The sequence below is a fragment of the Filicampus tigris genome, chromosome 17 (genome assembly GCF_054856515.1).
Source record: "Filicampus tigris isolate MCC_2025a chromosome 17, RoL_Ftig_1.0, whole genome shotgun sequence".
NCBI lineage: Eukaryota > Metazoa > Chordata > Actinopteri > Syngnathiformes > Syngnathidae > Filicampus > Filicampus tigris.
The window spans coordinates 17,641,114-17,668,308 of record NC_141233.1 but is presented as its reverse complement, the minus strand read 5'-3'; the positions used below and the strand labels follow the sequence as shown (position 1 = coordinate 17,668,308).

The 27,195-nt window shown below is 45.6% G+C and overlaps 1 protein-coding gene across 1 annotated transcript in view; it reads left to right on the top strand.

The window, feature by feature from the left end:
• Positions 1-5,589: 5,589 nt before the first annotated feature.
• galnt10 (UDP-N-acetyl-alpha-D-galactosamine:polypeptide N-acetylgalactosaminyltransferase 10 (GalNAc-T10)) overlaps positions 5,590-27,195 on the top strand; it is a 38,246-nt gene continuing 16,640 nt past the window's right edge. The window contains exons 1-4 of the mRNA XM_086012170.1: positions 5,590-5,970; positions 22,462-22,564; positions 22,676-22,814; positions 25,086-25,252. Coding sequence (XP_085868296.1) covers positions 5,800-5,970; positions 22,462-22,564; positions 22,676-22,814; positions 25,086-25,252 — 580 coding nt within the window. The 5' untranslated portion in view covers positions 5,590-5,799. The remainder of the gene's footprint in view (positions 5,971-22,461; positions 22,565-22,675; positions 22,815-25,085; positions 25,253-27,195) is intronic.

Genomic DNA, 27,195 nt, shown 5'->3' with positions numbered 1-27,195 from the left:
CCTGATGGGAACTAAAACCCTTATCGTGGAGCTCCATTCATTTTTCCATAGACAAAACAATTACAAATGAGTCGTATACGTACACGAAGAGCTTTTGTAAGAAATCAAAACAAACACACTTGTTTGTCCCCCACCCTGAGGACCGTGGGGAAACATTCGCAAGACTTAAGATGATTTAAACGCCGCTTTTTGATCTCGTCGTGTGTGCGTGCGTGTGCGTCGGGGCGGCGGCGCGGCGCGGCGCGGCGCGGCGGCCGATGATTAATGCATGATCCCCTTTCATGCACTTCCTCTCTTTCGTCAATGTGAAGCGCCGCATTAATATGTGAGTGTTTATATGTTTATGCTCCCTGCACGTCTTCTCACGGCCTTGAAATATGCTGGTGGAAAAAAAAAAAAAAAGTCAATCCAATATCGGTAAGGCTTACTGTGGATGTACATCATCGGTTAGCAGGACGTAAGAAAGCAAGCATTCCGTCAGTATTGCTCTCAATGCTATTTTTCATGCTTCAATCAAGAGCGAATATTAGTTAGATTGAAAGCTGACTTGCTAGCTTTGACTTCTCACCCCAAAGTGTAATTCTCTTAAACAATAGGATGATTTTTTTTTTTTTTTTTTTTAACTCATTCACTTCCAAGGACCTATGTATTTGTCTTTTCACAGTCCAGCCATTCAATCCCAGGAATTTATTGATATATTTTTTTCAAACGTGAGGGTAAAAGAGGATCTGAAAATGTCCGGCAGTGAGCACAGGCAATCGCTGCCGACGTTGCGATGGTCGAACTTCAAAGCAAAATAGCCGACTTCCTGTGTCTCTTCGGGCATGGCCCCTTGAGACTTTTTTGTGGTTCTGCTCATGATTGACAGCGCTATTAAATGTCCCGTTGCTAAATGAAACTGTCCAAATCCGCAGCTCATCCATAACCATCAGCCGCCGTAAAAACAGCAATGACACAGCTCACTGCTAATACCAGCACACGCTTACTGTAGTGCACTTTCTTTATGGCACCTCTCACACTTGGGAGGGATAAAAATCTATGAAGTGAAATGAGGATGGACGAGGAAGGTGAGAGTCACGGCAGCGCTAATCGACCCTGGCGGCAATCTATCGATCGCCATGGCAACACCGGCTGACGGGGAGATAAGGAGCCATCGCTCTGCCGTCTCTCGGCTGTACCTGCCGCCTCGCCGCACTCCTCAGTCAGCAGAGGTGTTGAGTCGCGTGCGAGAGATGGCCACCGGCGGCCACGTCCGGACTCAAATCACAAATCACTCACTTAACGTTGCGACGAGTAGCTGAGCCGGACGGCCGTGCGCCGATAGAGGGCAGAATTTGGACGTTTCTTCTTTTGTACTCGACCTCACCCGCCGAGCTACCCACCTAAAAACCTTCCGAACATACCCGCCCGGACCGACCAACCTGCCTGCCTACCCGTCCATCCGTTTCAGGGTTAAAACCTGGACCGGTAGGTCACGCCGCTGCGGGACACGAACTGGGACACGTGTTTTCGAGTCGCTCTCACGCCGAGCTCTTCTTCCATTAGCCAGATTGGCGTTTGGCGTGCATCTGCCTTTATGGGATCACGCCAGCTTTAATGGGCGGGCGAACACCGGCGAGAGCATCTGTGAGGCTGGCCAATGAAGGCGCACGCGCATACGCACGTATGTAAGGTCTCACCAAGAACAAGCCTTCGAGGGAGGGCTCGCGGGGAGCGAGACGAAATGGCGAGCAGATGTCGGCAACTGTAAACGTGGCCCGAGACGCCCAATCTAGGTCAGCGAAGTACGATACTTCCACGATCTTTTTAGGAGGAGATTTCCGACCAAAACGTCCATGGGTCGTTATTAGACTGCCAGTAAGCTAGTGGCAAGGGCGCACAATGTTACGGGGCGCGGGATTGGCTGAACTGCAGGAAATGGGCGTGACCTCCGTATGATGACCTCGCCATAATAAAGCCTTCAACTCTTACGGCCACAAATGTCTTTTTTTACGGGATGGTGGTCATGACAAGAGGGAGCCTGAAGCAGTACCTAGAACTGTCTCCATTCCCACCACAGACTCCCATAGAAACAGGCACCTGCTAGTCTTTTCCCGCAATGTTAAGAATTCTACTTTTTTATCGTAAGATTGCATCTTTTTTTTTGGTGATGTTTTTACTTCTGGATTTTTTTCAGCATTACTGTAGTAATGTTATGATTTTTATGACTTCTCCTAATATTCCGTTTTTTTTCTTATAACATTACAACTTTTTCTCGTTTTGGCCCTATTTCTCGCAACATTACATTTTTCTGGTAAGGTTACAATTTTTGTTGTAACTTTTTTTGACAAAACTCAGTCCGACTTTTAATGTTGCAACTTTTTTCTCGCAGCATTACCACCGTTCCCCATATTTTTTTCCCTCATAACTGTGACACATTTTGTCATTTTTCCCCTCACATTGGAACTCTGTTGTCACATTACAATTTTTTTCTCACGATTACCTTTTTTCTCACTCCATTGCAACTTTTTCTTGTGACAAATGTTTGTCATTGTCTTTCTCACATTCCCATAACATTAAAAAATGTTATATCCTTTCGACTTGTCTTGCGAAATTCGAAATGTGCAAGACAACGTCGTCAAACGCCCATCGTTTTACAATGAAAAAAGTTGTGTATTTGTGATGGCACTAATGTGTTCCTTATTAGGATGGCTCACGCTCAGCCGCCGCGACCTGCCGTCTACTAAGCTGAGTTGTGACAATTCAATCTGTTCGGCGTCTTCCGGCATGAATTATAGATGAACACCAATGGCCCCCCTGAAAAACTGAGACTGAGGCGGGGGATTTACGTCGATCGAGCAGCCCCTTCACTTTATAACCCGTGTCACCGGGCTTGAGGCGTGGAATCGTGCTGATAAAAAAAATAGTAATAAGAATTAAAACACGGCGATTTGCTGGGGGGGCGAGTGGCCTGGTGGGCCTGCTGGTGATTGACGGCTTAGTGCGGGAAGCCATTAGTCGCTCTGTGTAATCAACAGTCAATTCATGGTGCAGCTAGTTCAACTAAACAATTGGACACAAATAGAGGGCAGAATTGTCGCATGAATTCATATGAATGCTAATGGCTCCTCCACATTCAACCTTTGTCTTGCACACATGAAAATGACAAATTGGCAAAAGAAATCCAATCATTTTGTAGCGTAACGCAAAAAAAGGTATCACCGTGTCTTGTTTGCTTGCTTTGATTGGCCGAGTGGGCCGGCACGTGATTGGCAGCATAGCACAGGAAGCCGTTAGTGGCATCCATGAGGTACCCTGTGATCAACAATTAGTAAGCATCAGTCCACTCCAACACACAATGTCAGGTAAGTAAAGCCTATTGATTGGCCGAAAGGTATCTTCTTGTATAATCTGCCCGAGTGCATCTTTGAAAACTCTCCAGAGCCGGTGAGGATGCCATTAATGGGAATCGAAATAACAACAACAAAAATGCTTGAAACACATTACGTCGTATTGTTAAAGGACATGGTCGATGTCATTTCACATGAGTGGCAGATGAGAGCTTCGAAGTGAATTTTTGCTAGCGGCGTGATTACGTGGAAAAAATTATACTCTTATGTAAACAAAAAAAAATCAGTGATGACATCTCAAAAAGATTTGGAAACATTTTCAAATCCATATCTGAAAAACAACTGTTATTTTCTGTATTGTTTCAGAATGAAAAAAACAAAAACTATTCTTGTAATGTGAAGCACTGCCACCCACAGGATTGGAGTAGAAAAATCTGGACTCCTTACCACACACTTCACTTCGGACAGATTCCTCTCACCCACGACGAACCCACGACCACTGAACTGTGAGGCGGACGTGCTAACCAGTCGACCACCGTGCCGCCGACTTGGAAAAACAAAACAAAAAAAAAACATAATCTCCGGGCCTTTTATGAAACGGTGACTGAAAAAAAAATTGGGAGATTTTAGGGAGAATGATGGCTATGATGCCACGGTTTGTTCAGAAGCTGTCAAAAAGCTTGGCGTGCCCATCACTGCCACCTACAGGACTGGAGCAGAACAGTCCCCACTTCCATGGATCCAAAATTCACCAGTTCCCGTTTATTATGCAAATGTGTTTACTAAAAAGTAGAACCACGCGGAGTTTGTAAATATTCAGTCACGACAAGCTACATATTGTCAGCGTTGGGCACAATCCACACAAAAATTAAAACCTTTTTAGAAACTTGCTTGAGTTACACGACGCCTGCATTATACCTTGTATTGCTATCATATCGCGTTGTGCATCATCATCATTAACACAGCACCACTCCAAATTCATGTTCAATACGCTAAAAAAAAGCGCACTTTTTTTTTACACTGTTGTTGTCACACTTCCAGACGGATGTGGACATTTCTCCTCTTTGACCTCAAAGACTTTACACGGGGAACATTGTAATCTCTCCTCCTTGTTCAGCGCTTCACGACTCATTTCATGCTCGGACGGCAAACCGGGCAAACAATAGATGAGGGGAGAAAAATGACAATGGCCAGCAAGCAGAATGAAAACTATAAGAGTAGAGACACGTATGGGGAGAATACGAATGAGGCAGATCCCGGTTGCTTGGTTGCTGGAGACGCAGCTCCAAAGTGCTTGCCATTGATTTGCCGTTCCTTCCATTTCAAACACGGCAGTGTATTCCATCTACGCTCGCTGACACAACCTATTGGCAACCAACCGCGCTGTAATTCTTCACACTTTTACCTTCCCATGTTTGATTTGCCATGCGCCTTTGCATTGATTTTTGTGTTTTTTGTGTTGTTTGTTTTTTCCTCTCTACTTGCTTAGCAAGCACTTGTTGCATTTCTCAACTAAAATAACAGTAGCTTACACTTGGATGAAGTGTGCATCATCGCTGCATTTTATCATATAATGTTATGCAATCACAATATTGTGTTTGATTAATTCAACCTGAAAACCTACAAAATGAATTCACATTATATATGTTGACTACACATCCTAAGTCAAGCAGATGGTTCTTACTTCTTGTTTGAAACTTCGGCTTGGCTTACTTATTTTGTAATGGCTCAATTTGGCCTGGGAACACAACAGGAGAGTTAAAAATAGATAGCATCCATATATTCTCTTGCAATATTATACAATCCGACAATGTTTTACAATGACATTTTTTCAAAAATGGAAATGAACTCGTGCCGATTACTAGGGTTTATTAAAAGAGCATATTCCACTTGGATTAATGAAAAATACGTCTATAACATCATAATTATAGTTCAAATGTACTATACAATTATAATGTTGTTTTATTCAGTCATAAACCACCCATTGTGATGAATGATTTCACCGATTTGCGAGGTTATATTTCTTAAGGCCCACGAGCCGTAGGTTGCCTAACTCCACTTGAAAGCTTTATTACCAAGGTGCCTCTGAACGTAACAGCTGATGAGACTTTTTATTTTTTTTACATTTATCTTTTGGATGTCCTTTTTTCATCTGTGCTTTGACACGTCGATCTCGACTTAAAAAATAAGAATGAAAACAAATTACATACTGTAAAAAAATAAAAATAAATAAAATAAACTCTTCCTCCCCCTCCTTCTTCGCGGGCTTGGCTATCCGCCCTCTAGCGGCAGACAGCCGGCGCCCATTCGGCGTCACAGCTCCGGGCTGACGGGCTCCTTCCGTCCCGCTGTCAGAGTGGAACTTCCCTCGAGTCGGTTACCGCAAGACGAAGCGCGGACTACCGGGGGAGGCTTTCCTCGGTTTCCCCACCGCCGCTTCCTCCTACGCTTCTTTGAGCCGTCCGGAGAGATGAGGCGGAGGGAGAAAAGGCTGCTGCAGCTCGCCGGGCTTCTCGTAGCGGCTTTCCTCTTCCTCCCCAACGTTGGCTTGTGGTCGTTATACCGGGACCGGGTGTTCGACAACCCGCCAGACGCGGCGTTGGCGGCGGCGGACGGCCAGGGCGTCGGATCGCAGCTTCAGGTGAGGCGGTAGCAGCGCGGCCATGGCGCCGTCGGAACGCGGATGTATGTCGGTAAATAAACAAACCAAGGCGAGGGTCTCCGGAGGACCGCCAGTCTTAGTTTTGGTCGGAAGTGGTGATTTTTCGCCTTCATTTTCACCCGCCTTGTGTATGTATGTATGTGTGTGTGTGAGCGGGGTGGTTGTAGTGACGGTGGCCTTTTATTTAATAGCCGTGTCAGCGTGGTCGGTGAGCGGCCCAAGCGACCAGGATGTGTCCGGCGGCCACGTCGCAATCGCGGCGCGGAGCAAGTAAAGTTGGGACAAGACCGACTTGAGGAAGTTACTGGTGGTGCGTTCACTGGCTGACAGTTCAACGGAGCATTGGCTCTGGTGTTAGCTTAGCATGACACTTTTGGGGGACCGCGACCCCAACTTTGCAACCTTTGAAGAGGGGTCATGACCCTCCCCCAAGGGACCCCAGGCAAGGATTTTTTAATTTTCATTTTGCGAGCCTTAAGTGATAGGTCAGTATGGAAGGGTCATGCAGCCCTAAAATGCTGTCCTGTTTCAGCATCTATGAGCACAACCTCAACATTTGCCCCCTCTCACATGAGAACCCGCACATAGTGGAGGGGGGTTGTTGTCATCGCGACCCTCTCTTGGCCAAACTCTGGCGTCACTACAAAAGCTGTTCAACAATGGTGGGATTCGACCCCCTGGTCCTGAAGTAAATTAATGCAAAAGTGAAATGAAGCTGGAGTTACTCTGCAGGTCCAAGTGCTAAATTCTCATTTAACGCATATACTTTACCTGCTAAGGTCCTGCCAATGACGTATTTATTTGTCTTTTCAGAGTTCAGCCATTCAATCCCAGGAATTTCTTTTTTGTATCTTTTTTTTTTCCAACTAGGGTTAGGGTAAAAGAGAGTCTGAAAATGTCTGGCAGTGAATGAGTTATTGGTCTCTGTAGCGTCTCATTACAGATTTATGGTGGGTGGGTCTGGGATGTATTCAAATAAATGGCTTCACTGTACATAAAACAAATGTTTAAATTGGGAAATATGTCTGTTTAAGTTCTAATCAAACCTCCCCTGCGCCCCCCAAAACAAAACCTGGCGAGCCCACAATAGCAGTTCCTCTTATTCAAATGGGCCTAAATCTGCTGAATAGAAGCTTTCATGGAATGTGTGTGCATGTGTGTGTGTGTGTGTGTGTGTGTGCGTGCGTGTGTGTTGGAGTGAGTTTTGTGGAGCGGCAGTGTTGCACGGCGGCCTGACTGGAATGATTGTTGGCTTTTGGAGTGAGTTCTTCATAAGAAAATGTTCATGAGCTGTTGTCCCAGTGTGAAATGTCTTGCCTTTGAATGGCGGTTGGAGCTCATTTGCCGAGTTTGTGAGCTGGCGCGCGTCGCCTCCGGAGTTGACTTGTCTGCATTTGATATCTCGCCTGACAAGCGTCGTAATGAATGGGATTAACGGCGCAGAGAGCCTGTTTCGTGTTAGCAAACAGCGCGATAACAGCTGTCGAGCTGCGGAGTCATTTAATAAGTCAGTGATTGGGAAGATACAGTGCGTATACAAACACTTCTTCTATACGCGCCGACTCGCTTTCTTCCGCCACTCGCTATTCATCTGTCCGATTGAGTCGTTCAGTCAATAACTTCAAGGGGCTACTGTAATCTTGTCTTCGTATGCGACGGTGGTCAGGAATCGCCTTGCCTCTTGCGAGGACTCAAACGCAGGGAACTTGACTGGCACAAAGATGCAGAGAGACTGGAAGAGTCACAGAAAGGCATTGAAGTGGGCGTGGGAAAAACGCCTGTTGTGAATTTTTGCCGTTCGGCTCCTTGTTAGAGAAGAAAAGCAAGTAGGGCAAAAAGTGATGATGCACATCCAAAATTTAGGGAAGGTCAAGTTAAGTTTACCTGGAAATGTTAAGGGGCATTTTGGGTTGATCTGGAAATTTCACAGCTGAATTATTTGGTCGGGGCTAGGGTTGAAGTGTTCTGGAAATGTTCACAGTTGGAAATGACGTGGGGAATTTGCGCTCGGGCCGGGATGCAACTGGGCCACAGTTGAGTCGAGTTTCGTTTTTGTGCATGCGGAGCAAAACCTTTTTCCTCAAAATGATTGATTGTTTTGCTTGTCAGCAAAATGTTTCTTGTCTTTATCTTAAGTGTGTGTTCAAAAGCATTCTCAAGAGACATTTGTTTAGTTTGGCGGGTATTACCTTGAGAGATTTGAATGATGCTTTTGGTCTCTCCTATCTTCCACCGACCGCATCATTTTCAAGCCGGACAACAACCGAGTGACAAGTGTGAGAGGCTGCACCAGCGACAGGCGCGCACGGTGTCAGACGGTGTCAACGCAGAGTGAAAACCGAAAAACCGCCGTCCTGAGGGCCGATCGTCCAGTGCAGAGTGGACAAAGCGGATGTCCAGAATTTTCAGGAATTTATGAGAACAAAGGAGGAGTTCACCAAATTGCAGGTTGGCTCTTAAAGGAGAACTTCAATATAGTTGGGAGAATATATTTCAGCATCATCTGGACTAAAACAAGCAAATTTCATGTACGCTTGAGTACGAAAGCGTTACAATCAATTACCCTCGATTCTCAGTTAATTCCCGTAAACGCCCTTGGCAAGTTTCCAATTTGGATCGTTCCCAAAATGGAAATTCACTTCCCGCAAATGTATTGGAAACGTTCCACGTCTTTGCAACAATCGCAACTTGGGTTCCATTTTTTTCGGAGCGCTGTGGGGGGGAGGGGGGGCGTTCGTTGCTTGCGATGCCGCCGGTGGCTTTTCCTTAGCCGCATGCGATCGGGTCATCGCCCAGTCGGGGAAGATGAAGTGCGCTCTTGAAAGGGAACTTGGCAAAGATTCACGACCCTGTCACGGCCAAATGAAAATCACGCGGGCTGCCCGTCCACTGGAGGCTACGTGGACCGGCCCGCCATTGTTGGTGCCATTGCTGCACATTCATCACTGCGGGGGGGAGGGGCTTGTGCACCGTCGAGCCCCACGCAGGGTGGTCCAAAGGAATCTCCTCCTCGTAGTCTTGTAGTGTTTTGCTGCAGAAGATGCCTTCATCGTCGCAGTTTCCCCATTTGTGTCCAGCAATATCCTGAAAGTTTATTTGACTTGACTTCTTGTCGCCCAAAATGCTGGCGTCCTATGGCGCCCGCGTTTTGCCCTTTTGCTGATTTATAGCAGAGAATATTGTCGGGCCTCCGACAGTGTAAGCGGGCGATATCCTTTGAAAACAAATCTGAACCTGATGTGTCAGACCGCGATGCCCTTTTGCGCATTCATCTGTCAGGGACCGGCCGCTCCAGACTTTCTTTTCTTGGCTCTGCAAGAGCAGTGCGGACGTTGACCTACGAGCCGCCGCCTTGTCTTGTTTCCTCTCTCTCGCCACCACAAACCTGTGCCTTGAGATACAAGTTGAATTGGCTCGTATCTAAAAAATCACCTTTCCCCCAAAAAGGTCAAGTCAATTTTTTGACTGTTTTTTTCACAACAAAAATGACACTCAACAAATATTGTACTATTGTCGTATTGGCTCTCCACATAACTTGCAAACATGGGAAATGTAAAAGCAAAACACAACCGTACTGAACGTATTGTCTAGGGATGGCCAAGCGCCGATAGCAGATGTCGATACTGGGCCGATACCAAGCTTGTTTCGTGGTCACTGGCAACTCTAAATTTGGACTTCACTGTACAGTATACGGAAAAACGACCTAAAAAAATAAAACGCTCTGCGCATGGGCACGAAAGACGAGAGCTGCGCTACAGTTCAAAACAAGCGACAACAAAACCTGGCTAAATGTTCTCGACCAGGCGGGCCAGCGACAGCAATTAAAGGAATCACATCAGCTCCCCATTTTTAATCCTGTGAGGTGAAGAGCAATTAGAGAAAAGTCTCAGAGAAGGATTTAAACTATTAAGCGCGGATTAGGATAGTGGATGTGAGAGTTGGTTTTTCACGCCGCAAAGGTTTAAGGCGTGAATGTCGCAAGTGACTGAGGTTGGAAGTTCAGCAGAAACGACAGATTATCAATTAAAAAAAAAAAAATCACATCATTTGAATCTACTTCTACTTACACAAACTAAATTTAATTTTAAATGTAAATTTGTTCTGATTTGACCCCGTTTGCATGTATTTAGTCTGGCTTGAAAATGGCGAATCTTAGCCTGCCCTGGCCTCCAAGTCATGGCAGACTTCCTCGGAAATCAGCTCAGGCAGTGTTATTAGAATGATCTGATTTGACTTGTACAATCTTGCAAAAAAAACATCGTCTTTTACTTTGGGGAAACAATGACCGAACCAGTAACTGAATCCGTTTCAAAAAGGTTGGTGGGTGCAACATCTCGTGTATGAAATTGCTTAACTGTTGTTTAGCTGTTGCTTTTTTTTATTTGTTATGACTAATTATTACCAAATAAGCAACAATAATTATCTGACAAACAGTAATCAGGGGAATGGTTTTGTAAGATACTTAAATGTGAAATACAATTTTTATCGGAATTGATGGAATAATCGATTCTAATAATTTTCCACAGTGGCAGCCCTAAAATGATGTCATCTGCTAGACACAGAAACTAAACTGTGTGAAAAAGTGTTAGGTCAGGATTGAAACCCATTTTACCAAAACTGTATGATGCCATCCAGTGAATCAGAAGGAATTGCAGAGTTGACTTTTCAGCTGGCCATAATAGAGGCAAAAGCTCCAATAGTCTGTATGCTCTTTTTAAAAAGCTGAAGTTGGAAATGACAAAATCTGACACAAATCCACACACCCCGAGGAAGTTTCATTACATTTATGAAATGCAAAAAAATAAAAATCCAAGCCACACGCTTAACTCCTGTGGTTTAACATTCGAGCTTGCTTTGTGCGCACACTCTGCACTGCTCCTGTCTGAGATAAAGAAACCTAATTAAATTCCTGCTGGTAATCAAAAAAACACATAAGGACTATAAATACTCTGCGGCATGTCTTTGCAGATTTCGGCGTCTCTTTGAACAACACAAAGGAATATAAATCAACGACGTCGTCGCTCGGTGACCTTTTCCAATTGTTTTCTTTCTTTCTTTTTTTTGTCCGTCGCACTGACGGCATCAGTCGATGCTAATTGTAATGCAAAATTAATTGAAGTGACAGAACTAATCCAATGCGCTAGTGGATCTTTATCTCATCTGCTCACGTCAAAATAATTTGTCCCGATCCAAAGTGTGACGCACGAACACGCCGGTCGTAATTGGATCAATATTTTTAGTGTCCGTGAAAACAGTGCATCCGATCATAATTTGAATCCAAACTCTGATTGTGTTCAAGAAATTTTGCACATGTAAACGTAATGCGTGTCACGTGAAGGACTGCATTCAGTGGGTCAGTTATTCCAGGCACACCAACCATCGTCACGCGAGGCTCATCAGTAGTATTAGCTGGCCTGCTTGTCTAAATGACATGCTAGCATGCTAGCCTAAATAACACATTAGCGCCACCTGACCAGACCACATGACATACGGGCAAGGCAGCGCGGGCGGGCGCTAGCACTTTACACAAACGGTACAGACAGTCGACACTCGCTAATATAAATGACCACATTAAAAAAAGAATTGTTGGTGGATTTGTGAAACGACCGTAAGTCACGATCTCATCTTTTGGCATTTCAACAGACAAACTCCAAGTTGGAGCATCCGTAGTTCAAGATACAACTGTATTTGTAGTTCAATACGTCCAACAATTGGGTATCGGGCATCTGTGCGCTGGCTTGGCTGGAAGCCCAGGTGCATAGATTGCATCTTGAACGTGTTAAGCCTCTAGAAAGCGGCGAGTCGGAGAGCTTGAAAGTCATTTGCGGACAAGCGGAGATGCTTGCCGCAGACTTGTTTCAGCGTGACGGTGTCAGCTTGCCGCCGCGGCTGATGCTGCTGCTGCCGGTCCTGATAAAACACCTCAGGAGGCAAGGGAACGCGCGTTGCGAGCAGGTAAAAGAGGTGTTTGTTCACAGGCTGACCTTGATGGAGAGCGTTTCCTTCCCCCTGGCTCCCGGCGCACACAAGGCGGACGTTGACTCGCCGCCGCCGGCGGATCCAGCGCGCGCAGAAGCTGCTCAGTATGCCGGTCAGGCCGCTGGCGTTGGCCCAGACCAGCCAAACCAGGGACGGCAGGTGCAGCAAAGCAAGGCGGCCTGCCAGAAGTCGGGCTTTTATTTACAGCAGAAGATGCTGCTTGTTTGTTTCGGTTCCAACTTTGAATGTTTCCATGATTAGCTGCTCCCCGAGCGCTAGTTTAAGGTCTGCTCCCGGTGTTTGGCCTCTCGGCGAATAGCTGGCGCCGGTGAGGATTCAGACGATTGGATTTTGGATTTGATAGCGATTCTATGTATGATTGGGCATCTTTGGAAGAGCAGCTTTTTCCTCACCTTGCCTCTCCTGAGCCGTGACCTGAGCAACATTGAAAGTCTTTGGTTTCGTGCGCTTCTCGTCCACGTACAAAATTGCATTTTGAAGCACTGAAAAAGCAGGTTGGGGGAAAATGTTTTCCTGAACGGAGTTTTTAGCGGTAGTGTGTTGTATTACCGCTATTGTCATCAAAAACAAAGCAGGCACTTGTTTTTGTTTGTAGGTTACGATAATAATTCATAAAATGCTGAAATGATTTGCGTCAAACTTTTGTTTTCATTGCCAAAAGCAAAGCCACACTTTTTTTTCTATGCCAGTAAGCCCAAATGTTGCTGCTCGCACATACTGTGCTGCTGTAACTGCTAACTCTGTCCTCTCTCCACTGGCTGCCTGCACACTTTGGGGTTCACTCTAAGACTATGTTTTCTCAAACCTTCAAATGGTATCTATCGGCCCCGCCTTTCTGTTGTGAGCTGCTCCCTTCTCAAAATTCCCGTTTCAGTGCCTCAGATCAGCTGACCAGCTGCTCCTTGAGGTACCGAGGTGGGAATTGGGCTTTTTCTGTCCGCCTTAAAACCTTCCTTGGCAGGCCACACGGCATGAGACTCGAGCCCTTTATTTTTGTGTCGTGTTTATTTTAACATTCATGTACAACACTTTGTTTCCGCTGCTAATGTCGTTAAAGTGCTCGATGAATGAAATTGAGTCACGTGGAGTCCTTGACAGCTCATGCCCGACCCAGAGGTGACTCGTCCAACTATCTGACAGGAATACAAACAAAAAAAAAGGTAACTCAGTAATCCATTAGGAATGCGGGTGGATTTGAGCAGCCAGGTTGCATTTACGACCAGACAGGTGCGGCAACAGAAGTTGATAAGCTTCTCTATGAGCAGCAGCGCTGAACATTGGACTCATTATTATCTGACCCTGGATGTTTTCTGATAAAAGGATGATTTGTGAAACGTTCCCTGGGCGACTCCCATCAAAAAGGCGCTGAGCAATGAGGCAATTTGCAATTCATTATCCGTCACCATTTGACCCCATATTTAGTTTAGTATATCTTTTTTTCCAAAGTAAATACGGCAGTTGGCTTTTCCTAGAGTTTTTATTTGTATTTTTTTGGGCAATCTGCTCAGACAAATCACTAGCTAACACGTGACTTGTTTGGTAGCAATAAAGTTGATAGGGCGCCGTTGTGGCTGTTTGATCAGCCGAGCATCACGGGAAGGAAACTGATCCTGATATGTGGACTTCAACACAACGGCCTTCTAGAAGCGTCTGAACTTGTAAAATCACCGTCGTGTTGCTATTGTAAGATGGACCTGATTTTAGCCTTTTGTGCCAGTTCAGTCTAATGAATAGACTCCAATGTAACTGATTTTGCCTTTTGGAGGCCCTGAACACTCTAAAAGTCAAGCGTAGATGGTATGAAAGCAGTCCCTTTGAGGTATCGACCCCACGACAGCTGACTGTACCCCAAAGGTACGATGATAGATGAGTCGTAGCCATCTTGGCAAAGGTCGAAATGATCACCGTTGTTTTCTACCAAGTGCTCTTTTGCTTCTTAAAAGCGCACACTTTTTTTGTTGGTTTTATTTGGAAGACTGGAATGAGATAGTGGGGAAAGATGATTTGCGATACAAGTGTTTTCAGCTATGATCGTGGTCAGGGAACAAATTCAACTTGTATCTCATCACTACACTTTTTAGGAGTAAAAACCTCTGCCTCGTTTCTGATGAAGACTTGAGCCTCCTACGCCGCTGTATGTTAATGTTGGTCGTTATGGTGGTAACTAAGAGAGCTTGGTATTTTTGAGACGCTACTTTGAGTAAAATGTTTGAGCACGACTGCTTTCATAGGAAGACTTTGAACCGAGGCCATCGGTCTGGATTTTGTGGCCAAGGATGTTCTGAAAATTGACCCGGCAGAAATTCCCGTAGTTTTTGCTCTGCTAGACCGTGGCCTCCTCTCGCCGAGCTGTTTACAAGAACAGCAGTGGATGCCACTGTGGCTACTTACCAGGCTTTGATCATTACACGTCGGCACACACATAAATGTGTCTTCTCCTTCCTTGCCGCTGCCGCCGCCACACTTTCGCTGACGTTCATTGGAGATGTAAAACGATGCAGGAAAACGCAAGCTGTGTGGGTGAAGGTGAATGACGCCGAGCTCAGAATGAACGCTAGAGCAGCTGCAGAAATGCTGGGAACAACAATGTGTGAGGCATCCGGCGCAATATTGTGTCAACACAAGTGAGATTCTCGTCACCTGTTGGTATGCGTCCCACAAGCCGGAAATGTTGATGCTCGAGAGATGTTTTAAAGGATTAGGAAAAATGCGCTTTTATACAAATAGCTTGGTGCATAGCCATCCATCATCTGAAATTACACCAATATTTTTTTAGATGCCCATCTCTGGAACTGTTACTCTAAGTGAGTCATGTATAAGTTAAAAATTCAATGCAATGCATAAAAGCAAACAAGCGTCTATGGAGTCTGGACGCGAAGAAATGAATACCTCCTAGTCTCAAATTAACTAAATGCATCAAAAAGTCGCTCGATTTCAGTTTTCTGCAAAGGTGGGAGGAGGTGGGGCTCCAAGTTGCTCCTTATTTTTGTCTCTAACCCGACATGGTCATGTTTGTTACAAGGGACCAAGCCCGGGAACAGACTTTGTCATTCGCAACCATTGTCTAGGCCTCCTTTTGTTTCTCTCATTTGTACATTAACTGGTCCCCTGGCCCAATTGTTGTTAACAAGCATCCAATTTAGCTGTTAAGCCACTGCCTGCTGTCGACTCCATTGATTTTCTTTTTTTTTTCCTTCTGCATTTGGAGGAATCACAATACCCTGGGATTGGTGTCCTGGCTCGGGAAGCTCCACCAAACGATGCAAGCAGGATTAGGGCCATGGAGACAACTCATTTGCGGATCATTATGTAAGCCACATCTGTCCTCTGATCCATCCCCACCGACCACCACCGACAGCAGCAGCCCTCCCTCTGTAGCTCCCGGTCGGCCCACGCAAAGCCGGGAGCAATGCGAAGAGATAATGTCCTGCTTACCCACAAGACAGTCGGGGGACATGGAGAGGATGATGCTGGCTTGATGGTATAACAGTCGAGCAGGTGACCAGTCAAAGTCGTTTGGACTCTGGATTGGTGGTGGTCAAAGCGGGAGCCCGCTGAGTGGATTTGCTGGCTTTTAGCAAACTGTGGAATGGGCACATCAGATCTTATTGCTTAATCCTTTCAGCAGCCACTCCTATATTCCAATCAAGCACCCTTTACTCCAGGGAGTCAATAGGAAATGTTTTGTTTTTGGCATTGATAAGTGCTAGGGCAAACACTGACTCACTGTTATTTGGCAGGATAGACGCGCTACAAGGGGAGCAACATAAAAGCCTCCAAACTTCCTCTTTTGCTCGCACCGAGTACAATTCTCTGCAGGCTGAAAGCATCGAGTCGGCCATCTGTCATGGCCTTTGTCCAGTATCCGTAGCAGCAGTAGACTTGTGGATAATGACTTGTGTCGGGAGATGAGAGTCTGCGAGGCGGCCCTGCAGGGATGCGCTTCCAGGGAGGTCTTGACGCCTCAATCTCTGCTTGGCCAACCTCGACGTGTACGGCAAAGAGACCGTGGAAGTTGATCCCTGGGGGAGGGGGGGGGGGGGTAGCGGACGGTTCAAGCTTTTGGATTAGGTCCACTGACAAAAACTCCCGGCTGGCTTTTCTTAAACTCTGTTTCTCATAAAGAAGAAGCACTCAACGCCAGTCAATGTTTTCACAACTCTTTCCGATGTTTTATTCATGACATTTTTTTTCCCTTTGGCCTCCACCTCGGATTGTGTATGCCTGTTTGTTTGTGTTTTCTTTCTGCCCCTACTTGTCCCAGAGATCATTTCAATACCTCTCTTTTTGTAGTGGTGGTGATTATTTTAACCTGCGATGGCACTAAAGTATCGCAATGGAATCGAATCGTGGGAGGAGATGCGGTTGACCTAGGTTAAAGTTGAATTTTCCTTCCGCTTCTACATTCCTCAACGGATTCCAACGGTTCCAACTTCAAACTGTTAAGATCACTGAGGCACGTACAGTTACGTTAGTTATCTTGCTTTGTTGAGTTCTGAATTGATGCCAGATCTACTTCTAGATCTTAGTATATAGGACAGCTCCACTGCCAGTTTTGAAGGATCTCTGTGTCAAAAGAGGCTTCTGATATCCAGGGCGAAAGTTTATTTATAGGCAACCTACCTGGATGAAATTCATTCAACTTAGTTGACAAAGAAAATCGATATCTTAAATTGAAATGGGGTTTGTTGAAGCTTCAAAGGCATTGGAAAATGAATGTCGGATCAACGGGGAGGTTTGTTCACTTACAAGCCCAACTGGCTGAAGCTCGTGAAACTGTGGCCAAATATCAATGTCCTCGATTGGACTTGATGAAAGTCCGGCGTCTTTGCTTCTTGTCAGAGCTCTTGCTCAAAGGCACGGGTGAATTGAATGCCGGATCTCCACTTGTCGACCTACCTGGCTGAAGTTCTTGAAAATTAGCGGTCAAAGAAGATTGAGGTCTGAAAAAAGGTCTGTCCTCGATGACTCCCGCAGCCTATTTTAGAGCAAGCAGGTTGGCGGCTCTTGTTTCTGTGCGATGAGCCAGGACGAGAAGAGTAAATGGACATGTCCGTGGAGCGTTTGAGAGGTGGAGGACGAGGAAGAGGCCAAGCTGGAACGTGAAATGCGGATAATTGCGTCTCTGGGGGTTTAGGCGGAACCGGAGGTCTCCCTCTTCTCACCTCGAGCGTCTGTCTGTGCTTGGCAGAAGGTCAAAGAAAGCGAAAGGTGAGGTTGCAACCTCGGCCAAGAAGGGTCGCAGAGTGCGGCTTTGTCCTCCGTCAAATGACTTTTTTAACCGCACGGGTAACTTTCGGACTCCTCGCTAATTTTGACAAATTCCACAGTATTACACATTTTCCTGTTTAACTGCTGTCTCACCCCCACAAATGTGATTGTTTAATTTGAGTAATTTACGAGGCTGTAGGCCCGGGGCAAACATTTCTCATAATGAATGTATGAGGGTGTCAGGCCGCTGGCAATAAAATGAATTTTTAGTGCGGGAAGAAACAAATGTATTGTATTTCTCCCCTCGCCGGTGCATTAGGTGATCATTCATGGATGACAGCGGTATTACCAGAGCATCCAACCTTGAAATATGAAGGACCACTCTGGAAACTTTCTGCCAGTCTAATCATGTCTGCGGGAAAAAAAAAAAAGGCGGGGATCGTAACACCGAATTTCAAATGAGAGACTATATGTATGTGGCAGACGTATTTATACACGCGCTAATACATTACCCCGAAGGTAGTCGTGAAGAAAGATCAAAAAGCCGGGATGTATCTTTGGCATGTATCGCTGTATAATGTCCCGCAACATCTGCTGACGGTCTGAACCTCCGGCGGTGGCACCAATCCCGTCCTGCGCGACTGAATTGCAAACATAATCTGCTGTCGGGCGGATTACCAGCCGACCACAGCGGCATGGAAATGAGGTTAGGCAGCCATCCTTTCGGAGAGGCTTGTCCTAATCTGAAAATCCCTCCGCAGAGGTCAGAAAGAGGAAACTCGACGACCACTCGTCGGATGACTGCAGATTCCCTTTTGTGTTGTGCCCAGACATTACTGAAATACTGCCCCCTTGCCATTGGGATTGAATCTACATTTTTCATTCAACAAACAATTCCTCACACCTTACTCTGCGAGAGAATCAAAGGACAATTTAAATGCTGGAGGGGTCCCCATTTTTTCATTTTGCTGCACTTGGTCATATAGGACCACACACTCCCTAACCAGATGTATGACAAAAATGCCATTTTAAATGTGGACAAAATATGTGCATAGTCTTTTTTGGATTGAACTAATGTACACTACGGTATCTTTGAGCTAATATAGTTTTCAAACTACATTTCTCAGTGCATGCATAAAGGTTCCAGACTTCAACGAGTGTTTCTGCAATCGCCAAAACACTTGTGGCATACGACAGTATCCAAGTGCAACAAAGCCATTTCTGCCATCTAGTGGCGAATGGTGATATTACAGCTACATTTTACACGGTCAGCATTTTGGTGCCGACCAGGGAGTTAAAAAAAATACGATAACAAACAGCTCACCAATCTGATCAGAAAATGAACCAATCTATCCAGTGTATTTAAACAACGTTGGGGGCTTTTGGGGTGTTGTGCTCACGGCCCCTAAAATACATACGCGGTTCTCGTCAGCCAGCTCACAAGCTTGCATTACCAAACCAAATCGTTATTACTGAGCATTGAAGCGCACTTCCTCGACTCTTCTAATCGTGGCCATCGGGAAAATCTCCGCAGTGGCGTTAAGTCACTCCATTCGAGGCAGACTTTGACACCTTATTAATATTCAAGGAGCGACTCAGGAGGACGCGGCGCACTGAGCTGCATGACCGCACCGACGAACCGACCGCGCAAAACCAGTGCCACAAATTCCGAGCGTGACACTTTTTCTTCCATGAGGAAGAAGCTAGCTGAGAGCACCTGGCAAAGCGTCCGCCCCCCCACACCCCCTCGCTGCCCCGATGCCCAACATCCCCTCAACCCTGCCTCATTAAATTTAATGCTGCCTTTTAGCGAGCCATTTAACCGATGACAAAAGGCCATGTGTCAATCAGTGTTTACTCAGGGATTCCATACCGCCGCGGCTGCATCCAAATGGGATGAAAAGAACCAAGTACATAAATCAAGCACAAAAATGTTTGTGTTTGTATTCAATCGAATGACAGTCAACCCAACTTCCCATTTCCACGCAGTTCCTTGACACCAAGATTTCACAATATGTTGCCACAGTACAACTTTGACTGTTTTAGCCTGAGCACAAAAACAGCCGGTTTTGTTTTGTGCGTTTGTTCGCAAATAACGGAGCGTTTCCCCCCAAAAATGGGTGAAAATGTGAATTTGCAAATGCACAACCGCAAAAATGTGGGTGCTCTCCACATATTTAAAATTGAAGTCTTTTGCAGTTTGTAGAAATGAAATACTGATTTGACTTGCAAGCAAAAATTTGAGATACAAGCACCGCATGGTGGCATTGGTAAATGGACTGTCACTTGCTGTATAACGCTTTTCGACCTTTCGGTACTCAAAGCGCTTCACACTGTCCCTTGTTTTACCTCATGATGACGCAGCATTGTCACCATGTCCTCAAAGCAATAGATAATTGGACAACACTCGCAGGCATGTATTCTTTGTCCCGTGTAAAGAATGACTAATATTTCTGAGGCTTAATTGGGAGCCGAGACCGTATAGCTGTGTATCTGTATTCTGCTGCCCCAACTTGGCTAAAGCGTGCAAACCAGAATGAGCAGCACAATGTCCATTGAGGGGAAAGAAAAAAAGAGGGAAAAAACTGTTTATTTGCATTCTGTTTAATTTCATTACTCGATGCTTTTCTAAAGCAAAATATTAAAGAGTGCTATTTTTCTTATTAAAACCACATTACAGTTTTTATTAGAATTTTTCTCAGGTGGCTGGAAGGGGTTAATGTCATTAATGTCATTCCCATTCATTTCAACTGGGACAAATGAGTTGAGCGTTTAGAGCGTGATCATAAACTTCAACTCTACGGTCTTCCAAATGGTTGTCATGGCATCTGGTTCTTTGCTTTACTGATTGGTCGAGCCGGTAGTTAAGCCACCTGATGACGGTTTCTTTCAAAGTGTACCCAGTTGAAAATAGACAACTTCCTCCCACTTGTTGTGAAAGGCGCGCATGCTGTGAAGCCAAAGCAATCCGCCCCCACCCCCGCCCCACCCCCATCTCGCAATCATACCCTCCATCTGCTCTTCCAGATGATTCCGACTTTTTCCCACTTTGGTCCTCGCTTACTGTCCGTCTCCATTACGTTCCGCCGCCCACGTTCTCCGACGTACACGTGTGTGCATTAGCTACAAATCCCCCCCCCCCCCCCTCCTTTCTCCTTGCCTTGTTTTCTCAAGGTTCTTACCGAGCGAGCTACAAAAGCCCCCAGAGGAACACGACGGGGTCGACGTGTGCTGAAATTTTAATCAGGAGCAAAAAAATGGGGCCAGCGCAAAAATCCTGTCTCCCTTTTTTATTCTTCAGTGTACATTTGCACAGATGGACTCTCTTTGCTTGTCTGGTCCTTGTGTGTGACTCACCCAATGTGAACCACCTCTGACAAGAGTGGAGGCAAAGCTACACTGAAATAAACTGAATGTGTTTTCTAGTTGGTGTTTTTTTTTTTGGTCGCATTGAGAGCGAGTGAGAGGACGCCAAATAATGGCTGACACCCCCTCACCTCGCGCCGCCCACATTAAAACACAATTCATGCGTCTGTGTGTCATGGTGACCCAGACGGAGTTGTCACGGCGTGAAAGGGGGCGCAGAAAAAAGTCCTTGATTGAAAGACATTTTGGGGCTATTTGTTGTTCCGCGAAATGGGTTTGAATTGCACAAATAACAATACTTGTTCCATAGAAATTCGTTTTTCAATGGACAACGCGCGGTTAGCACATCGGCCTCACAGTTCTGAGGTTCCGGTTTGGAATTCTTCTCCAGGTCTTCCGTCTTTATCCCACTTTCCAAAAACATGTTTCTAAAATTAACTTGTGAGTCTAATTTCTTCTTAGGTGTGAGTTGAAATGCTTGTCAGTCTACATGGGAGCTGTGATTGGCTGGCAACCAATCCAGGGTAGACCCATCTTCTCACCCAGAATTAGCTGGGATTGACTCCAGGTCACTCACGACCCTAGTAATGGTTAGCAGTAAAGCGAGCCCCCGATATTCAGTGGGATGCGGATTGAGCCCATGGCACACCTCCAAAAGGGTTTGTAATTGACTGCCTATTGATGCCAAAAGATGGCGGCAAAGGACTGGTTTTGTGTAACTGGTGTCCCTCGACTCTTCAAATTGTTTCTCTGGCACCAAAATGCTACCAGGTGGCGCACCACAACTTTTGTCTTAATATTCAGTTTTCGTAAATAATAAAATCATAAATAAAATAAAAATGATGTTTTACCACAACGCGAGAAGACAAAAGGTTTCACTCCAATACTGTTGTTACCGATATAACTGAATAAGGGAGGATTGTCTTTGCAAAACCATTAGCACATAATTAATTCCAACCTTAATGTACCAGCTGAAACAATTCTGCTCACTCATTTATGTTAATTCTGTTTAACAAAATGATATCCAATGAAAAATGCTCATAAAAATGTAATTGTGTGTAATCCACCTCAAGATGTATGACAGCGACCTATTCCAACACGCAATAACCGACGAATATTAGAGCCTATGTGACACTCTAGTTTGTTATTCTGTGTAACGTTGTCGTGAACTGCCAGTCAGGTTAATAATTCATGCTAATTCCTGCCTACTGCTCGCGCCATTTGTATTTAAAGCGCGGGGCTAATTGCCACTTCCTGTCAACTAATTATTCCCGCACCGAGGCTGTGATCCCATATATCACCATGCAAAGCAACGGATGTACGTGTACGAGTCGTTTAGCACGTGGGGGTGATGACGCTTTTGCATATCGAGCGACTGAGGTGCCATGTACGTACAGTATAAGGCGCCGCCGCCGCCACATTGGTATTCACCTCGCGAGCTTCGCCGAGCGTGAAATAGAAGAGTACACTTTTCTGCGGGTAAACTCTCAGTGGAGCAGCGAGCAGGCTGCTGCTGCTGCTGCTGCTCGGGGAAAAAAAAAAGAAAAAAAAAAGCTGCCACGGATACCGTCAGGCAAGAAAAGCCTGTTGTATAACTGAAAGTTTTCTGTGCTGTAGCTATAAAGAAAATCAAATTTCTCTCAGGCTTGTCTGTATTTACAATTCGAAGGCTAGTCTTGGAGTTGTGCCACGGATGTTGCTCAACTTGACCGAGACTGAATCAACATTGCCTGTGCTGGTTGTGTCCGTACATTTAAGCACAACACACTGCATATATCATTTCATCACTGTTACTTTTGTACAAAATCATACTAAAGTGTGTGTGTGTGCGTGTGTGTGCATGTGTGCGTGCGTGCGTGCGTGCGTGCGTTCGTGTTCGTGTTCCTTGTCCAGGGTGTTGGCAAACTGCGGAAGGACAATCAAGTGGGCAGAAGTGGTCTTCAGAGGAAAGACTGGCACGACTATGAAGCAATCAAAAGGGATGCCTCCAGATCCGGTGCGTCTGCTAACTACTGCCACCGTGTTTGCGCCCGTAATGTAATTTAAAGATTGTTTGGGAATCCCGCTGGATCGCCGCTGGTCAGCCAACTGTGTTTGATGGATTCAGGTAACGGCGAGCAGGGGAAGCCTTTCCCGCTGACGGACGCTGACCGAGTGGAGCAGGCCTACAGGGAGAACGGCTTCAACATTTACGTCAGCGACAGGATCTCCCTCAATCGCTCCGTCCCCGACATCCGACATCGCAAGTGAGTTGCAGATTACTCGTGAGCCAACGATGAAGCCAACTCAACTATTCCATCGAAATATATTATCTAGATTTCAAGGTTTTTAACTAACATTCCAGGTATCTCGTTGACTAGCTTTCTAGGTACTAGGTACTCTAGGTCAATCTATATAGCTACCTCACTTAACATAACATAGTAACAAGCTAACTGTAGTAACTTACTAGCTATATAGTTAGCTATTGTGCGAATAACCTACCCTAGCTACATATCTGGCTAAATAGCGAATAGAAGACCTAGCTATCTAAGTAACACATTTGTAGCTATGTAACTAGCTATCTACTGAGTGAGCTATTTCGATATCTATCTTGGTAGATAATTACCTAATATCCAGCAAGATAACAACTAGATACCTAACTAGATATTTAGCTATAAACTCAATGCATCCCGAGCTATTTCACCACCGGTCTACACGTTTGCAGCTATGTAACCATTCAACTCGCCTTTTAACTATTTAACTGACAAGCCGGAATCTATGTACATAACTAGTTAACTATCTTTCAAGCAGAATTCCCAACTCTTAAGTGTGAATGCATCTTTCTTGCAAACCTCAACATGCTTAGAATAAAAACAACGCAATCAACATTTTTGAAAGTATTGTTAGTCGGGTTTATGGCGTGTGCAAAGACCATTGGGCAGAAAAAAAGATTTTTTTTTTTCAATGTTTCTATTTATGTAGCATATAACCCTCTGAATATTTTACAGCAAAATAATAAATCCTCTGGCTTAGTGTTTTGTTGAATGGAGGCGTGTGGGTGTGGGTGGGTGTGTGTGTGCGTGTGTGTGTGTGTGTGTGCGTGTGTGTGTGTGAGTGTATATCTTTGTTTGTGTGGGAGCCACAGAAGCGACAGAACTGTGGCTTTTTCAATGGCAGCCAAGACTGCAGCAGAAGGTTATGGCGAAGATTGTCACTCCATCAACCGCAGAGGTTGTGCTGGGGCGGGCCGGGGCGGGGCGAGGCTGCTGCGTGAATTTCCAGGTGTCTTGAGTGGGATTGAAAATCAGCGTATTGTCGCAGAGTCGCTTTTCAAAAAGCTGTGCGCGACTACTGTTGAGCCCACATACTGTCCATCATACACTTGGTCACATGCGTCCCAAACGCTACCACCCTTTCCTTACGGATTCATTTAGGTAATCATCTCCAGTTGCTGGCTCTGACAAACCTAATTCATTTCAGTTAGGGCCAGTGATTTTTTTTTTTATAACTAACTAACTTGCTTCTTTTGTTTTGTTCATTGCTCGATCTGTCTGTCTGACACACTAGTTCATGAACTATCACTAACTAGTTAATGTAAGGATCTGTCCGCCTAACTAGTCAATGAACTATCTCACCATGTAACTAGTCCTTCAATGAATCTGTCTGTCTGGCTAACTGACTGACTGACTGACTAGTTACAGATCAGTCTCGCCAACTGCTGTCTTTCTAGCTAGCTTTGCTAGCTAACTACGTGACTAGCTAGTTTCCTCGTTATATATTGGTCGAAATATCCCACGAACTAATCAGTTAGGGGACTCATTTGTCTGTCCGTCCAACTGGTTACTTAATCAATTCACCAACTAGTTTGTCTTTCTGTCCGTCTCACTGATTAGTTACAGAAGTATCTCACCAACTGGCAATCCTTCCTAACTATTTTTGTAATCTACTGAATCTGTCTTCTTTATCTGCCTACGTGTCTGTCTAAATCTCTCGAGCTCTCCACTGTGTGTTTTGAGTATGACAGCAGAGTGAAAGGTGTCTAATGGGAAGGCGTCACAGACCTCCCACAGGCATTCATTCCTTCCATCCTTCCTCTTGTCCTCCCTCGCCCAGAGAAGCGATGTGGGGGGACGTTGACGTGGGAGTAGACAGATGAGAGCCCCACCGAGAAAATTGACGTCTGGGCAGACTCGTCAGTGGCAGCGAGGGCCATTAGACGTGCTTATTATAACACCGTTAAGCTTCTGAGGCGGGCGTGTCAAGATGTAACATTAAAATGTATATTGCTGGCAAGGAGCGTGAAATGATCTCTTCAAGGTTTTTTGTTTTTTTTTCTTCACTTCCGACATGACGTTACTGCAAGTGAGTTGCGAGGAATGACAATTGCCGTCGCATGGCTGACATGCGAATCCGAACTACTCACTACTACCTTTCTAGGTATTGAGCAACTAGCTATCAGACATATTGTCCAACGACAAACCATTCCACGTGTTTCGCATGGGAACCGCCTGTAAATGTGCGTTTCTGTTTGTGCGCAGCTGTCAACGGAAGCTGTACGGCGAGAAGCTGCCCAGCACCAGCGTCATCATCCCGTTCCACAACGAGGGCTGGTCGTCGCTGCTGCGCACCGTCCACAGCGTCCTCAACCGCTCGCCTCCGCAGCTCATCGCCGAGGTCATCCTGGTGGACGACTTCAGCGACAAAGGTCGGACAAATACTTCAAAGCAAACGCAGAGTGTGTGCTGAGGCCTTCGCTGCTGGCGAAAGCACTATGGCAACAATTGACCTACTTTTACGACCCAACTTCGACTGTCTGGTAGTAGTGAGGGTTGGGTTTAGTCGCCATTCAATGCCCCCGGACCAAATGCGCAGCCCGCCCCCGGAAATTCACTTTTGTGCTCAGGGAAGCAGTCGCAATTAAATGTGCTCGTGCGGTGACAAATGTTTCCGCCCACGTCAGCGAGGAATCGCATCTTGAAGGTTATCAAAAGCTAGCCTCTTGCCCTCTTTACTCGCCTGCCCTCCCTGCCGCTAGCTTCCTCGCCTACGCTCGCCGGTGACTCAGCCCGACGCACGCAAACACTGCAAGTCGTCTCCTGTCACCTGGAAACATTTCAGACAAACTCACTCAGCTCTGTCGCTGCTCATTTTGTCAAGTAAGCGGCTAATGAGGAGTCTCATTTCTGCCAGTAATCATCCGAAAAGTCGCCAGTACGTCGCCGAGACGGCAAGCTTAGAGCAACGCAAAACCCCAAAAAGAAAGTCAACGACTGTAGTGTGGCGTGTGTGCCTTTTAGGGGCGTGGCGTAGTGACCGACATCAGGAACTTGTCCTGTTAGTCTGCGTGAGTGCCTGGGTGTGAGTCGTGGCCGACAGCAGAGCGTTGCGAGTGTTCTCGCTCTGTATTTGTGTGTTTTGACCGTTTGGCTCTCCTTCCTACCTTCAGCTGTTTGAAAATCCAAATCCCAGAATTTTCTCCAAATGTATGGCGGTGTGCAATTTGGCAGACCCCCAAATTGGAGGAGGTGTGTGAATTGACCTCAAGGCGGGATAGCGAGTGAAGGCCACGTGGGAGGGGGAAAAGCAGTCGGTTACGGCTCCAAATAGCAGCGGGAGCGGAATTGGGCCTTGAAAACAGTGCGACGCACTAATCCGCCTTTCGGGGTCTATGACGAGCTCTAGCCTGGAAACGACGATGTCGGCTCGCTCTTCATTAGCTACTAATTGAATTTCCTCGGCCCGTGCGGGGAGCCTGTTGGAGCTTCGCTCTCCCTGCAGGGCATGAGTGGAGGAGGGGTCGGACGTTGGCTTCCCCCAGCACCCTTTCAAGGTGAGCTGAGCTAATGGGCTCGTCTCTCGGCGGATTCCTCCGCTCGCCATCTGTCCTGAGCCGAGATGGAGACCGGTCCAGGGCAGGAGTTGATGAATTCTGACCCCGGTGGCAGTTAGACAGCCCAACTGTGAAAACAAGCACATGGACCGCTGAAACACTTGCCTGCTGTCGGGCCCAGCTCGTATTTTAGCTGAATGAAGACACAATTTCGTGAGAATGAAGTTGTCGTTTTACGGGCATAGCGTTTGTGGTCCTGCTAGGATAGTCAACATTTTGTATGAATAAAGGTCTACATTTCAATGAGAATCAAAACACATTTCAATTTTCCAATATATATCGACGTAAATAGTTGTGAATATGTGATTGAAGTCATACGTTTACGAGAATAAAGATACAACTTTAGTTGAATAAAGTTTCAATATTATTACGATTCCTCTCAAAATTAACCAGAATAAATTTGTACATTTGAACATGAAACATTCCGGTTTTCCTCTTAAAATATACAAGTTTTATTATTTTATTTTTTTTTGCTGGGGGGTGGGGGGGGGTCAATTCTTGAACGATATTGTCTTAATTTTGACATTGTAAAACCTAGGTGAGTGAAAATTTAGTATTAAGTGACTAAAGTAGTATATAACTTCACGAGAATAATTGTGCAATTTTAGTAGAATGTGAATATGTGCATAATTCAAGCAGGCAAGAAGTAACGATTTTTTGAAAATAGCAACAATATTTGGAGGGAAAAAAACATCAATCTTCGCGATAAGGGCGCAGAACCACTGTTATATTATCTAACATTCCGTGAGCTCATTTCT